Source organism: Eublepharis macularius, chromosome 18, assembly GCF_028583425.1.
Source record: "Eublepharis macularius isolate TG4126 chromosome 18, MPM_Emac_v1.0, whole genome shotgun sequence".
Lineage (NCBI taxonomy): Eukaryota > Metazoa > Chordata > Lepidosauria > Squamata > Eublepharidae > Eublepharis > Eublepharis macularius.
This window is the reverse complement of record NC_072807.1, coordinates 24,547,223-24,564,007: the sequence shown is the minus strand read 5'-3', so window position 1 is coordinate 24,564,007 and position 16,785 is coordinate 24,547,223. Positions and strand designations below refer to the sequence as shown.

Genomic DNA, 16,785 nt, shown 5'->3' with positions numbered 1-16,785 from the left:
AATGGGTGAAGACTGTTTTGTTTGGCCTTACCCCCAGTAACTGTTACTAGCCTTCCTCCCTTGTTTTTGGTATTTTTATTAAATTATTGTATATACACTTTATTTAAAATGTTCTTTAAGGTTGAAAGGATTTGATGTTTGCTCCCTTGGGGGCCTAACTGGAGTGGAAAGGAGACAAAGAAATGTTTTAAATAAATAATAATTTAACAGTGTGGGGTTCACCAGTTTGGTGTAGTGGTTAAGAGTGCAGGACTCTAATCTGGAGAACCGGGTTTGATTCCTCACTCCTCCGCTTGAAGCCAGCTGGGTGACCTGGGGTCAGTCACAGCTTCTAGGAGCTCTCTCAGCCCCACCCACCTCACAGGGTGTTTTGTTCTGGGGATAATAATGACATACTTTGTAAACTGCTCTGAGTGGGCGTTAAGTCATCCTGAAGGGCGGTATATAAATCAAATGTTGTTGCTGTTGTTATCATCCTGCCCACATGACTTGACTTGCTCTCTTTTCACCTAAGCCAAAAATTAATCTCTCACAGGCCAATATCCACTTTTCACCGTTCCAGGGCTCAGGAGATCTCAAAGGAAGCAACGTGAAACACTCACCGCATTGGTTAAGGATGGAACAGTTGCTACGGCGCTGGTGGTCTGATTTGGATCCTCCGGCCTGTAAAAGAAACCCAAATTTGGAGTCTTGCTTGTTGCATCTAGACAGGTGGGTCTAGCCTCAGATGCCTGGGGTACCTGAACACCGTGGGTGTTCTAACAATAGTCAGATCAGTGGGGAGCAAAAGGAAAGACTGATATTTGCGAGGAGGAGGGCGACAGGTGTGCTCATCTGCTTTTGATGCAGAATGACGAACAGGAATTAGGGAACGGTAGTGAAGAAGGGTGAGAGGAAGAAGCAGGACTCGTGTGAACAGCACAGATTTTTCATGGCTTTCTGCTGAGAAGTGAATCACCTTGCTGGGATCTCTTTTGGAGGTCTCTTGTGGGGCAGTAGATCTGCTGCCCTGTAAGGGTATACCTTTGCATCCACCTGTGCTCTACTTGTAATTTTGAAAAGAAAGAATATGGTATGCTCCCCTCCACCCAAAAGCACCAGAAATCTCTGGTGCTCCCTCATCCAAAGCAAACCAAGCCCAAGAAGTGCTGCTCTGGGATGTTCTCACTGTTCGGGGAAAACGGGGGGGGATGTGTATCAATATTGTGATGTTTTGCATTTTCATCGTACTTGTGCACTGCCTTACAGGGCCGAGGAGCGAAGGAACAAATACATACATACACACACACACACGCATGCATACATACATACATGTAGTTCCCCATTCAGCCGGGAGACCAGGTATGTGGTGCTATTTTCCTTGGAGGGCCTGAATTCCAGCGTTCCCTTGCATGAGAACACCGCCCCCCCCCCCTTAAAAACGTCCTTCAGGCACATGCCTTACTTGTATACCAGTAGCTTGGTGCTGAACTCCTTGCCCTCGGAGGTAATCAGGTGGACAGACCCATCCGTACACAACACCAGAAGCTGCACTTGGGCACGAGGAGAGACCTTGCGGGGAGAAAGCGTCTTATGGCCAGGCAGTGGCATGAACCGGATGCTGCGGATAACGTACCCGTTTGGAAGCATGGTCACCAACAAGGGGAACCCTAGGGAATGGTGCCAGAAGGGCATGGTGAGGACAGAAACGACAGTGTGGCACTCCTAAAGAAGATGCTGAGGCTGGTTCCTGCTAGTTTGATGGGCAGGAAAGGAGTTGACAGCTTTGTTACACCTTGAATGTGTCACAAGTCTACTGTTAGTCAAATAAATATTGCCGTGGCAGGGATTTATGAGGCATGGTTGTTAAGTGGTTGGGTTGCGAGTCAGCACTCTGCCAGTTCGAAGCCCTCAACTGAACTGAGCTCAGCAGGTGAGCTTGGGTGAGTCACTCCTCTCAGCCCCAGCTATGTTGTGGGGATAATAATACACTGACTTTGTTCATTGTTCTGAATGGGGCACTAATCTGTCTAGAAGAGGAGTATATAAGTGTACTATTGTTGTTGTTGTTGTTATTATTATTATTATCATTGTCTGCCTTCAGGGACCCTTCTACCCACGCACCCACACACTCCCACCAACAGCTCCGTGTGGTTTTTTATTGCAGGGAGAAAAGAACAAGCCATGGTCTGCCAATACTGATCTTCTCATTAAGTAATCCCTGATAAGTCTCTGGGGAAGGCCCAGGTTCTTTGGAGTTCAGTTTGAAGAACTGCTGATTTAAGTGAAACCTATCCTAGGGCTGCAAACTTAAAAACTCTTTCCTGGGTGTAAGCACCACTGGATAAAATGGCACTTGCTTCTAAGCAGAGCTGCTTAGCTCTCATAACTGCATGTAACAGAGCTCATTTAGGACATGCCTTCTGGGCCACCCAGGGCTAGTTATGTCCCCACCTTTGTCAAAACGGCTGACTCTCTTAGCATCCCCAATTTACAGTTTGGATTGAGAGACAGTCAACCAGCGTCAATGTCTGCTACAGGCAAAAGCAATGAACAGGTACAATCATATAAAGCGAACCGCCTCTGCAATTCTTGCCAGATGTTCATCTGCTACCCGGTAGCATATACGTTACGGCACAGAGCAGGAAGATCAATTATTAAAAGGAGTCTAGCAGCACCATAATTCTAACATAAGCATGTGTGGACCTCAATTTCTGTCACAGAACACACTTCTACAGATGCTAAGTTCAGACAGCAACTGCAGAAGTGGATTCCAGTTCATGCTGGAATAAGATCTTGTTAGTCTTGAAGATGCCGCTGGATTCCTGCTTAATTGTTGCTATTCAGTCATGACTGACGGGACATCATTTTGTAAGTGTCTCCACGTAAAAAGTTGCCTGCAAGTTTTTAAAAAGAAAGCAACTCCTAGTGCATCGGGGAGAAAGATTCCAGCCTTGCCTGTTTTTTCACATAGGGAAGCCTTCAAAAGTGTGATTCCCCACCTGTAGTCTGAAGAACTGCCCTGCCCTGGATAGCCCAAGCAAACCTGATCATAGCAGATCTCAGAAGCTAAGCAGGGTCGGCCTTAGTAATTAGATAGGAGACCTCCAAAGAAGACCAGGGTTTGCAGAGGCAGGAAATGGCAAACCACCTCTGTTAGTCCCCCCAGCTGGGGGCTGCCATGTCAGCAATGACTTGAGGGCATTTCCCACGATCAGTTCGAAGCAGTACCATCCAATGTACCCCCTCATTCTGTAGTGCAGATGCGGCTTCATAGAAGAATGCATCATTGGTCTGACACGGCTGGGTTATTCCCATGTTCCTATGAGGGAATGCCCCCTTGCGAACCTCATGAAAGCTGGTAATAAAACATAAGCTCACCTATAGTCTTGTCCCAAACAGTAATGACCCCATCTTCACAAGCAAATGCCAGATAAGAAGAGCAAGGGGTGACAGCCGACAACACAATTGGAGCAGCACACGGCCAAACGACGTCAGGTTTCAGATCGGAGTCTAGAGAGCAGAAGATGGTTAAAGGGTTGGAGCACCTAGAGTATGGGACTTTTTGGCTTAGAAAAAAAAGATGGCTAAGGGGCCACACAATCAAGGGTTATAATGGGGTGGAGAAATTGACCAATGGGAGCGTTTTCTCTTTCTCCCATAATACAAGAAATAAGGGGAGCCCAGTAAAGTTGATGGGCAACAGGTACCAGATAGACAAAAGGAAAAACTTCTTTACTCAACAATTAAACCGGGGAATTTTCTGCCAGTGGGTGTAGTGATGGCCATAAGCACAGAAAAGAGGGCTAGGCAGATGCATGGAATATCGGTCCATCAGCTATTACTAGCCTTGGTGACCAAATGGAACCTCCATATTTAGAAGCAGCAAACCTCTGAATTCAAGTGCTGGGAGGCAACCTCAGGGAAAGGCCATGGCAACTGGATGGCTGCTGAGTGGAAGAGGATGCTGAGCTCTGGTTGTGGATTTTCTGGGCTGTATAGCCATGGTCTTGGCATTGTAGTTCCTGACGTTTCGCCAGCAGCTGTGACTGGCATCTTCAGAGGTGTAGCACCAAAAGCACCAAAACTCTTACAGGATGACTCAGCCCAACCCCACCTACCTGAGTAGATATAAATTACCTGCCAACATCTTTTCCACACCATGACACTGAGAGATCTCTGTCTTTTGGTGCTACACCTCTGAAGATGCCAGCCACAGCTGCTGGCGAAACGTCAGGAACTGCAATGCCAAGTCCACGGCTATACAGCCCGGAAAATCCACAACAACCATCGTTCTCTGGCCGTGAAAGCTTTCGACGATACATCGATGCTGGACTAGATGGACCACTGGTCTCATCCAGCAAGACTTGTGTTCTTAAGAGCCTGCTGCGTTTCCTCACATCTTTCGTGCTGGGAATTCAGAGAATCTTAGATAGATAGATAGATAGATAGATAGACAGACAGACAGACAGACAGACAGACAGACAGACAGACAGACAGACAGACAGACAGACAGACGTTATAACGTTATATCCATAAAACATTGTAGTGCCAGTTAAAAAAATTAAGGCCTTCAAACCACCTCTCTTAGTCTCTTGCCATGAAAACACCACCAGGGGTCACCATAAGCCAACTATGACTTGAGGGAAGGGTTTTGTTTTTTCATGACTTCGGAGAAAATGGCCGCTGTGGGAACGATCTCAGGGGAAAGGGGCGGGGGGAGACTCAGAGAATGTGCCTCCTCTCCATGGAGGATATGGTTGGCTTTCACCAATTTTCTTTCCCCCTGAAGCAATTTTATGTTGTTGCAAGAGAAGGTATGAGTTGAAAAGTTTTAAAGTGTTTTTCCATTGAGCATTGTTTGAGACTGATGTCTCACTTCATTCAATGGGGCTTATTTCTAGATAATATCTATCTCATCTATATTTAGTTTATACTGTACTTCAGTTCCCTAGGTCTCTTGGCTGGGGAGCCTTTCTGATTCTGCTTGTTTGTTTTTCATATGTGATTGCAATCTGTACACCATAAATCACAAGTTAAGTAAAATCTATTCTTTAAAAATCCACTCCCTTTTCCTTTACTGTATCTTATCAAATGAGCAGCATCAGGAGGCCAAGTGATTTGTTTTGTGATGGTATTTGGTTTGAATCAGGGTCGTACTGGGGGGCGGGGGTGCAGATGGATTCTTCATCCAGGAACCCATGGTGACTCTTGGCAGCTCTGCACCTGGTTCCTAACTTTTAAGAACCAGCTGAAGACTTTTTAATTGCCCTTCTCTGCTGATGCCTTGGTCCGATACTGCTTTCGTGTTCTTGGTTGCTCTAAATGCTGGTTGTTTTGTGTTGTTTCAGTGTTCTATTGTTACTTTTCTTGCAAACTAAATTGGCAACTTCCATCAATTCCCCCTTCCTGTTGCAGGACACACACACACCCATTCATCTTGGTCCTCCATGTCCCCCTTCCTCTCTTAGAGCAGCATTTCATGGAGATCCCTGGGCTGTGGTGAGAGGCAAAAACGTTCCATTCTTCCACTGGACAGTTAAGCCTGGATCCAACCCATAGATAGTAAATAGCTTTGAAAGCACGTAAGTTGACACGTGGTATCTAGAATACATGTAGTTATAGATAATACTACCCAGACTCCAATATGCAAAAATGTATTTCTGTTCCTAAAAAAGCACAGCTCCTTGCTGTAGTACCCTGGCCTATATCCTGCCACTTTGCTCAACAAAGCAGGAAGTTTTCCTCTTGCCTATGGAGCCTTCCTTCAACTTTTCTGCCAGAGGAACAGCCGCTTAAATCGGAGGTTGGAGGAAGGTATCTAACTTTGCTGAGCAAAGCACTGGGGCACATGCCCATCCGGTTCAGAGAGCAGATAACAAACAGAGTGGAAACTCAGCTGAAACTGCTGAATGGCTCCCTGCCTTAATCCTGATCCCCGAACAATCTCTTCTCTATTTGCACAGTGTGCTGCAAACCCAAATGAGTGATGGCCGCTGGGTATCCAGGAGTGTGAACCAGTGGAATTCTGTTGAACAAACACGCTCCAAGAGTCCTTCTGGAATGAGACTGTGGACACCTCAAACAATAAATGCTTGCCTTACCCACTTTCTCCTTTGGAGGACGACTGAGGAGGTAGAAGCAGAGATTGTGGCTTGTGTTCCAGTGAACGCTGAGTGCAACAGGAGTGTCTGGGAAGGGGGAGAAGAAAAAGGAACTAAAGGCAGGCTAGTAGGAAAGACATACAGTCCCACCATCCGCCTCCCTATCACAAAAGCAAGCAAAGCAAAACCAGAGAAGAGGAAAAAATAATCAAGACGGTGTCAGTCTCTCAGTCACAATGGTCATATCCCAGGCACAGACTTAGCCATGGATACTATGTAGTACAAACACCACCTGGATTGCACATACGGTAACTGTCTTCCCTTCTCTTCCCTGCCGCAGATATCTATGCCTCCTGTGAACATCCCCTTGAGAGTCAGTGGAGTCAAATGGGGGTGCAGTGAGACAGGAATCAGCAAAAAATATCCCTCCCTTCTTCTGAAAGGCAGCTTACAATCCAGGTCTTAACACCCACCCTGCCTTTATTCTGCTTTGCAGTTTTTCGCAGTCCAAATCAGAAGCCTGCAGAAGTTAGATCCCCAGCAGGTGTCCCCACCCCAGAGTCTGAAATTACCTGGCTCTGTTTTGCTCTCCATTCCAACGGGCAAGGTACGGCCAGAACCGTGAAAATGAAACATGGCCTGGCTAAAACAGGGAGAGAAATCATCATTGAGTAAAACAGAAATGAGCCTGCCCATAAGAGGTTCTGCTCATTAACATGCTCCAGTTTTCAGAGGTGAGGGGAGTGGATGAGCAGGGACAGAGCCTTCTCGGTGATGGCACCCTCAGTATAGAATCTGCTCCCTGTTAATGGCTCACCTGGCATTTATAATTTAAACTACTGCTATTTTATGATTGTTTTATTATTTTTATTTATTTCATTTCATTTGTATTCCGCTCTCCTCACAAGCGGGCTCAGAGTGGATCACAGCCTTTTAAAATGTACAATAAGACAGAATAAAATTTAGCAGCAATATAAACATCAATAATAACATACATTTCTAAAAACAGTGACACACATATTTATTCCTTGGCCTGTCTGTTTTACTCCCCTGTTCTGCTTCTATGGACTAAAGTGCTGTTTTATTTATTTAGAACTTTATTTAATTCCCATCCTTCGTCCAAGGAATTCAGGGTGATGTATATCATTTTCCCGACTTTTTATCTTCACAACAACCCTGCAAGGTAGGAGAGGTTGAGAATATGTGACTGGTCCTAAGTCACCCAGCTATTCCATGGCAGAGTGGGAATTCAAGCCTGGCTCTCAGTTCCCAGCCTGACACTCTAACCACTACACCACACTGGCTCTCCTACAGTTGAAGCATTACCTGAAGAAGGTATATTCAGCCACCATACTACCTATTGCTGTTCACTGATCATTTATGCTGGTTTACACCTTTTTTATAGGCATGCATTTTTAAAGCTGGTCTATTTTTTTTAGAGATTGTTGTGAACCCAACCGCTCTCCACTAGGCACGTTTTTTAAAGGGAGAAAGCCACTCAAAAATATTTTAAATTAATTAAATGCACAGGAGGTTTGCAGAAGCAAGACAAATCCATTGGTACAGGAATTGCTCAAAGAACAACTGTGCGATGGCATGACCTTGCGGGCATGGGGGCGGAGGGGGAGAGACCTTGTCAATTTTAATTCAGAAGCAGAGAACAACTCAGGAAAAGGGCCTTGCCACTTTGCTCTCTTGAGTACTAAATGGATTAAAGCTGGAAGAAAACGCCTGAAAAAAGAACACACACACACACCCTCCTCACCTGAGTTTCTCCTCCTTGCTCTCAAGCTCATTCTCTAACACTAGATACTGTCGGAACACGCTGTTAAAAACTGCTTCCTGCCGTTCCCAGTGGCAATCTCTTATCATGTGGTTCTGTCCCAAGCCAACCACGGTGCCGTCATCGCTCTTCATTAAAGCTTCGTACGGATTCTTAAACGCACTGCCTGAGTTTGAACACATGCAAGGCTGTGTTAAAATAACAGTCATTTTTTAAAAGTCCAGTGGCACCTTAAACACCGACGTTTATTTCAGCGTGAGCTTTTGTGAGTCAGACGTCATTCTTCAGATGCATGCTCTGACTCACCAAAAGTTCATGCTGAAATAAATGTTGCGGGTCTTCAAGGTGCCACTGGACTTCTCTGTTATTTTGCTATAAGAGGCGAACACGGCTACTGCACTGCAATTATCATGGAAGGCGCTGGGTTTTTAAAAAGCCCATTTAAGCTGTGTAGAATCTGAACTCTTTTCAAATGTACTTCTATTTTCTTTCCTGCTGAGAGTACCTACGCTGCTTGCAGTTTGGGGAGGTGGAGTGAAAATTGGTGGAAGGGGCATTAACAATTTGAGATATTCAGATGACACCACGGTACTGGCAGAAAATAGTGAAGACTTGAAACGACGACTGAGGAAGGTTAAAGGAGAAAGCGCCAAAGCAAGATTACAGCGGAATATCAAGAAGACAAAAGTAATGACCACTGAGGAATGACACAATTTTAAAGTTCACAATGAGGAAAATTGTTAACGATTTTCTATTCTTTGGCTCAATCATCAACCAAAAGGGAGACTGCAATGAAGAGATCAGAAGAAGACTGAGACTCAGAAGAGCAGCTGTGAGGGAGCTAGAACAGATCCATCAAGATAAAGATGTCTCTCTGGGAACCAAGATCAATCCAAACGATGGTATTCCCCATTACTATGTATGGATGTGAAAGTTGGATGGTGAACAAAGCTGGCAGGAAGAAAATTGATTCATTTGAAACGTGGTGCTGGAGGAGAGTTTTGCGGATACCATGGGTGGCCAAAAAGACAAATAAGTAGGTTCTAGATCATATCAAGCCTGAATTCTCTCTAGAGGCTAAAATGACAAAACTGAGGCTATTGTACTTTGGTCACATCATGAGAAGACAAGATTCTCTGGAAAAGTCAATAATGCTAGGAAAAGTGGAAGGCAGTAGGAAAAAAGGAAGGCCTAAAACGAGATGGCTGGACTCAATAAAAGAAGCCACGTCCTCCTGTCTGCAGGATCTGAGCAAGTCCTTTAATGTTCTGAAGGTCTCCCATTCATAGGATCGCCATCGGTCGGAGGCTTGACAGCACATAACACAGGAAAAAAGCAAATCTAGGACTTATTTTGGAGAGATGCATCGGAGCAGGGCTGGCTCCAGAGGGCAGGAAGGGGGTACATTTGCTGAGACTTCAAGGCTGGCAAAGAACCCACCGCTGGGCTGCTGTTCTCGGTGCGCAGAGGGAAACTGAGAAGACTGGGGCAGCCCAAGAGGATTCTTTCTACTTGTTCACTTCCACCAACATGCAGGGCCTTCAGAATCCTGGAGTTGGTACGGAATCACAGAGGCAAAACAGGGCTTGGTTATAAAACTCTACCTTGGTAACACTGAAAGGCTTCCTTGCACTGTTCAAACAATTCTGATACACTCGGCTTTCAGAGCACATGAGAGATCTGTGGTGGTGCCTACTACCCTTTCTCAAAATCCCAGAAGTGCTTGCAAGCTCAGCAAGGTTGGGGACCCCTGCACTAGAAATACAATGCATTTTTCCCTAGTAAGATTTCCAGGGTATAAACTTTTGAAAGTCTAAGCTCCATCAGGGAACCAGCTTATTCTCTGGAAACCCTGTTGATCTTTAAGGTGTTACTGGACTCAGATCTTGCTCTTCTATCACAGACTGGCACAGCCACCCATCAGAAACTATTTTTTCCCAATGTTTCTCAAGTGTCCTGGTATTTCCTTCTAACCACTCAGAATTAGCCACAATACCCACTGGCTGACTATGTGATGGGGAAAAAACCCTCTATGGACAAAAAGGAAAACAGCACCTTAAAGACTAATGGATTTTCCATTGCAAAAGCTTTCATGAACCCACTCTATCGGATGCATGAATGACATGCTCATTCAGCAGATTCACATATACATGGGGTGTGTGTGGAATCTTACATAATCAACTGCAAAGGAACAAGATGCTTAGGGAGGTTGGTACAATCATCTACAGTGGTTAGATTCACATACTGAAACAAATTAACACCAAAAATGATAACCATGTGGACAAATTCCACCTGACCCAACCATCGTTACTGAAATGGAAATATTGGGGAACAGAAGAGGGTAAAACGAGTACTAACCTGCAAGTGGCTTGGGAGATCTGACCTTCATCAACAGAGCAGGGGGACTCATCTTACAATCTCGGGTTAGAAGCTGCAACACAGCAGAAAATCTCTGTGCAATTACCATTTCCAGGGTCCTTTTGTTTGATCACTGCTACTCTGTACAACCCACCAGGATTTCCAAAGCCAAGAAAGCTGTATGTAACATAGTGATTCCGCACACGTTGGATAATGCAGTTTCAATCCTCTTTATAGATCATTTGGAATGGATTTTTTCGTGTGCGGAACAAAAAATCTACCTCAAACTATTGATGAAGTGCATTTAAAGTGCATTATCCAACGTGTGCGGAATCAGCCATAGATGAAGCTGCCTTATACTGAGTTAGATCATTACTCCATCTAATGTCAAGAGGGTGGGGTTTTTGGGGGGACAGGCAGTAGCAGTCAAAAAGTCTCAGGAAGAGAAGGGTCCTTTTCAAACAGCAGCTAACATTAAACCCTTCATAGGAGGGGCCAGGGATTGAATATGGGACCTTCGCTTTGCAAAGCAGATGATCTACCCCTGCTTGCCTAGATTATTTCCTGTCTTGTTTAAGACTGGCCAACTCTATCAGATGATTCTAAGACCAAAGGACTTCCTCAGTGCTGCAGCTCACTGAATGTACAGCCAAAACTATGCAGGTGCCTGACATCCTCAGAAATTCATCTCCAGTTCCAAATCACAGGACACAACAGCTAATAAAGGTTTAGGGGCCTGACTCTGAACCAGGAACTGGATACTCGATGTGGGCCAATAAAGGATGATGAGTGATACCTCCATCCTAAAGTTGCTAAGCAAACATCAAAAAGAAAACTAAATTGTAGAAAGGCGCTTGGGGAAACGTGAATTGGGCCTTGACTTATTCTGCCTCGGTTCCTTCTCAAATTGCCCTCTGGGAAAACTAACTGCTGATTGAGGCTCTGAAGTTTGCTGAGGCTAGAAGCCGTTAAAATTTGGATGCAATTACCTGTTCTTCTGCACTTTCTCCCAAGGTATCCATGCTCCGGAAATCCACATTCTTTTGCTAAGAAAATCAGGAAAGGCAAATAAATTCATATTTATTTATTTATTGTAGTGTCCGCAAACTATTGTACTGTATTGTAGTATCCACAAATTACAATCTCAGCTACATACAAAGTGGACCCAGAGTACCCAGTGACCATCTAAGACTCTAAATCTTTCCAAACAGTTTAATTCCTGTTTTCAACAGGATAGGAGGAAAGCACATAGAGACCAGATACAGATTCCTTATTCAAGAGGAATACACAGCTCTATTCTGGAACCATTTTTGTTAACATCTTCAGAGTGCGACTCAGCTACTCATACTTGGGAGGTGCCTGACTTTCACAGAAAGGAGGATTACGAGCAAGAAGAACTCGGGGATAATTGTCTCAGTGACTTCACTGAACTTCCTTGCAAGGGAAAAAAAAGGAATATGCACACCTGTGCATGTAAAGAGAGCTCTCTTGAAAAACCCATACAGGAGCGATTTGCCCTTTTGTTCCTACACCAACACTGACACACAAGCGTTGCAGAGCTCTTCAATTTAGCGCAGTGGCTTTCCGCCCCCTCCTGAGAAACCCAGGTGTCTAAACAGGGAGAACCACCTTCCCTGAAAAAGCTCTTGCTCATCACCACTGAAGAGAGTGTTTACTTTTGCATTCGCAGCACGTGAAGGATAACGGAATGGCCCAGCTGGCCTGGGAGTGTACGATAGATTAGCATTTCCCGACCTGCAGGATCCAACCCAAAAGTGGGTCATGAAGCCCGTGAAAGAGCTTTTGCATTTTTGTTGATTTGTGCATGCTTTTTTTTTTCAGTGAGTCACCACACCAAGTAAATTTGGACTTCTGGGTCACCGCACCAAAAAGGTTGAGGACCACTGCCCTAGAGCATCACTCTGAACTCCTTCGAGGCAGAGCAGTAAAAAAATGTAAAACCGACAGACAGACCAATGCACTTGAAAGACTAATCTTGTCCACTAAAACATTTGTATTATATTTATCCCCTGCTTTTCTCCCCACTGAGGGTGTCAAAGTGACTTACAACAACATTCTTCCCTCTTCCGTTTTATCCTCCCAGCAACAACTTTGTGAGGTAGGTTAGGCTGACTGGCCCAAGGCCACCCAACAAGTTTCCCTGGCAGAATGGAGATTTGAACAGGGGTCTCCCAGATCCCAGGCTGACACTCTAAGCACTACACCATGCTGGCTCCCCAAAAGGCATTGCCGCCTCTACTGAGAATGTCTTAAGTCACGCAGTGTAGCTGGTGATCCGCTCGCTGTTTGTGGTGTGCCTCCAAGGGCTCCAGGAACATTCCATTTTTCCTTCTTGCCCGGAACAGCAAAAACATGGAGTTTGTCCAGCTCCTGGAAGTCACAATTGGAGGGCTAGGCTTGGCGGGTCCGTTGCATTGGCCTCTCTCAAGCCTCTGTAACAGGAACCACTCTATCATGCTTGGAAGAACAGCAGCATCACAGCTGCAGCGAGGCTGTATTCTGCCACACATGGGAGTCGGACGTGGCAGCAGGTCACAAACTGCCGGTCATGACTCAAAACTGGGCTGTGACTTCCTTGCAGGCACGTCATGACCTGGGAGAAGAGGTGTTTGGCTGCCCTTGTTCCAGGGGCAGGCGAAGGAGAAGGAGGGGTGAGGCTACTGCATCCCCTCCTCCACCTTTCCCTTACTTGTTCCCAGGGGGCTTAGTTTGTTCCTGCACACTGTGGGAGATGACAGCCAAGGCCTTACCACGCAGAGCCACACCACCGTCCAGGCCAAGCCACAACTTGCAATGCTGCCAGCACTGCAGGGGCTCAGCTCATTACTGGCTGGCAGAGTGCAGGAGGCAACCAGGTCAACACCCACTGCCTCCTGGACCTGTGCTGTCTCCAGCTGGGCCTGTCCCAAGTCCTGGCTTGCAATGCTTGTGACAGCAGGGTCCCCAACATGATGCCCGTGGGCACCATGGCACCTGCCAACATCTTTCCTGGAGCCCATCAAGTATTTTTAGGAAGCGGGCAGCGAGAGGTGGGGCTTTGGGCTCGAAGGGCTTCTGATGAGCCATTGGAGGCATGTTCCGCTATGCAGATTTTAAAAAATGCTTCAGCAGCAGCTGCTACCATAGCACAAGGATCTTCACTGCGTGACTGCAGGTATTCTGTGCGCCAGCAAGAAAAGACTTTTAAATCATATGTTCTTTTTAAAAGGAATCCTGTTAAGCAGAGCTTCTTTCTGAAATGCTGAAGAGCATTAGAGTTATGCGTAACCTCACCCCCCAACATTTTGTGGTGGCCTCTTGTGGCGACCATTTTATGGTTGTGCCCCCCGCCCTATGTCAGAATTCCAAAGCTGCCTGCAGGATCAAAAAGGTTGGGGGCCCCTGAGATAGAGTAAGTGTAGATATGGGTCCCACTTCAAAAGTCTGAAGATTGTGTTAGGAAACAGTCTCAAATTTTCCACTTTATTCAGGCCTAACTTCCTTCTGCCGGCCAGCAATCAAGTCTCACGACCACCTTTTAAAAAGGAGAGCGGTAGAGCAATGATGTGCAAGAAGCGTAACGATGAACCACCAAGAAAGGAAGCTGGAGCTACGCATCGCAGATCGGGTGGCTGGGTTTGCAGGAAAGAACACCAGGAATGCAAAACTTTGGGAGCAGGCTTGAGAATCTAACCTGCTCTGAGAAAAAAAACAATAGCTTTCTGGGAGCCTTCGTAGTATCCCAAGGTGATTTAAGGCAGCCTTTGAGAACATAATGTCTCCTGACTGCCCTGTGCAACAACAATGTATGTGCAAGAGGAAATCAGACAGAGGAGAGACTGGAGGAGAATGCCTATCAATAGGACACAAGAACAAAAAAAAAACTGTACTATGTTTGCTGGGCTGAGTCTCCTGTCCTTGAAAAATGCTGGAGTCGAATTCAGAACTGTTTGGACATGTTCTGTCTCCTTCTGCCAGGAGTCCTTGGGCAACCGGTAGATCTCCAGCCAAGTCTCTGAGCTGCCTGTGTTGAGAAACCAGAAGAAAGGGTGTTATGCAACTGGGAAGAAGGTCTCTTGGAGAGGGATTCTCTTGCTACGTGTCCCACAATGCAAGCGCCAGCTTGCTATTATCTGTTTCACATGCCAGCAGAAAAAAGCAGAATCAAAGAGAATGCCATATTCAGGTCCCCCACTTGGTGGCCATTGGCCAAAAGAACATGGCTGGGTACTTACAGGATATCAGGGAATTTGTTTCCATAAATAAGCACCCCTCAAGCTTCGGAGCATGAGAAACCAGAGGTTCAGCTACCAGGAAAAAGGCTTACCAATGTGCAACTGGAATCCCACATTCATTCCAAGATTTTTCCAAATCCTGAAATTTCTCCCACCAGCTTGACTTGTCACAAGGCAGTCAGGAAATCTGCCACGGCACTATAAGCATCACGGCACGATTGATTCTTCACCACTCACGTTTTAATTTTTAACATTTCAGTTTGCATGTGTGATGGTGCAATCCTAGGCAGAGTTACATCCATCTAAACCCATTGGCTTCAAACGGATTTACAAGGGTGTAACTGCTGAGGATTTCACTGGCAGTTTGGCAGGAATGTCAGGCTTCCGCCAGTTCTAGGGTCAGCTGAGTGGTTAAGAAACAACTTTGATAATAAAAGGCATTTTGTGCAGCTCTTCAACTTGTGTTTTATGAGTGTCAGAAATCGAATATTCTGAGCATAAACAAAGAGGAAAAGGGACTAGCCTCTAGATGAAGAAACCTTATTTGAAGCTTGGATGACGTGCCCCGTGAGTGGAAAAGGCTCTTTGCACATAGCTGCAATCCAGTCTTCTTATATTTATACCCTGCATTCTTCCCAATGGGAACCCAAAGCAACTTCCAACATTGTTCTCCCCTCTTTTATTTTTATCCTCACAGCAATAACCCTGTAAGGTAGTTTCCGGTGGGTAGCCATGCTGGTCTACCGTAGAAGAGGAAGATTCAAGTCCAAAATCAACTTAAAGACCAACAAGAGTTCCAGTATACAAGCTTTTGAGATACTTGACAAAAGGAACTTTGAATCTGATACCCTGAAACTCTTGTTGATTTTTAAGGTGCTATTGGATTTGAATCTTGCTCCCCTATGAGGAAGATTAGGTTGAAAGACTGGCCCTGGGTTACCCAGGGAGCTTATATGGCACGGTGGGGATTCAAACTCAGAAAAAAAGGGGGGACACCCAACAGGGTAACAAATACAATGATGTTATAAAAACTCCATTACAATAAATAGTTAATTTCAATAAATGTATGAAAAAATTATGTATATTTTTTAAAATATTTTTTTCATTATGTAAATACAGTGAAGTGCAAAGTGCTCTAGGTGACAAGAAAACGTATCAATACAAATTGGTAATGTTCAAACTACCAACAAGAATTCTACAACGCAATTCATCGTACATATAAAAAATTCACTACGGTGACAATATCACCACCTTTCTGGCCAAATAATTTAAAGGTACCGTTCCACTTAATCAAATAGCAATACAGTAGTCCTTATTCCGTTGTAGATACAGTTAATCCAATGAGGTAAGGTAAATATTCAAAAGACTGTGAATGTATCCACGGTAGGTATGACACAACGGTCTAATAATAATATTCCACTTGTATTCATAGGCTCAACGGAGAGATGCCAAGCTACAGAGGGGATTCAGACACGGGCCCCACGCTCTAACCACCGCACCAGGCTGGCTCTCTTTTGTTTGGAAGATTAGCATGAGCTGGCAGGACAAGTGCCGTGTCAGCAAAACAGACGGGCTGAGGTGTCTTGCTGTAAGAAGGGAGGTTTCTAAGTCAGACCTCAAGGGGGTTTGGGTTCTTGTGTTTTTTTTTTTTAGGAAAGCTGCCCTAATAATCTGGACAGGTCTGAACAAGCCAAGCCAATGCCTGGCAGGAACCAGCAGTTTCTTCTGTGCCTTGCCTTGCAGTAGGAAACCCGCATAATCACCCCCGTGAGACAGCTCCAGGTCAACGCATGCGTTTCGCTTGCTGAGATCTTCCTGCCAAAAATAAAATAAAATAAATGCATGTCACTATGAGAGCAGGCTGAGCTTGCCGAACAAGGGCCGATTCCAGACGGCCCCCTGCCTCGCGAAACGTCGCGCGTCGTCGCGCGTCGTTGCGCAGAAAACGCGAAATATCGCGTTTTCTCGCGCGAGTTTTGCGCGACGTCGCGCAAAACTCGCGCGAGAAAACGCGATATTTCGCGTTTTCTGCGCGACGACGCGCGACGACGCGCGACGTTTCGCAAGGCAGGGGGCCGTCTGGAATCGGCCAAGGATGGCGAGTCGGGGGACCTCCGGATGCCGCCAGGCAATCCTTCAGTGTCTGAGCACTCCTCATTTGAGAGGGATCCAAATGGCAAGGAAAGATTTTGGCAAGGAGGTCTTGGGAGGAATGCTTTGAGAGGGGAAACAGAATACCCTATTAAGAAAAGCCCCGCTGAATCAAACCAAAGACCCACCTAGTCCAGTATTGTAATAGGGGACACCTGGAAGTCCCAGAGAAGCC

At 45.6% G+C, this 16,785-nt stretch overlaps 1 protein-coding gene across 1 annotated transcript in view; it reads right to left on the bottom strand.

Annotated features, from left to right (window-relative positions):
• The window catches only part of WDR93 (WD repeat domain 93), a 33,637-nt gene that overhangs the window by 9,029 nt on the left and 7,823 nt on the right, over positions 1 to 16,785 (bottom strand). The window contains exons 5-14 of the mRNA XM_055002664.1: positions 16,196 to 16,274; positions 14,115 to 14,248; positions 11,214 to 11,270; positions 10,225 to 10,297; positions 7,849 to 8,032; positions 6,656 to 6,726; positions 6,084 to 6,170; positions 3,361 to 3,492; positions 1,445 to 1,649; positions 603 to 663 (exon numbers count right to left, since the gene is read on the bottom strand). Of these exons, the coding sequence (XP_054858639.1) occupies positions 603 to 663; positions 1,445 to 1,649; positions 3,361 to 3,492; positions 6,084 to 6,170; positions 6,656 to 6,726; positions 7,849 to 8,032; positions 10,225 to 10,297; positions 11,214 to 11,270; positions 14,115 to 14,248; positions 16,196 to 16,274 (1,083 nt within the window). The remainder of the gene's footprint in view (positions 1 to 602; positions 664 to 1,444; positions 1,650 to 3,360; positions 3,493 to 6,083; positions 6,171 to 6,655; positions 6,727 to 7,848; positions 8,033 to 10,224; positions 10,298 to 11,213; positions 11,271 to 14,114; positions 14,249 to 16,195; positions 16,275 to 16,785) is intronic.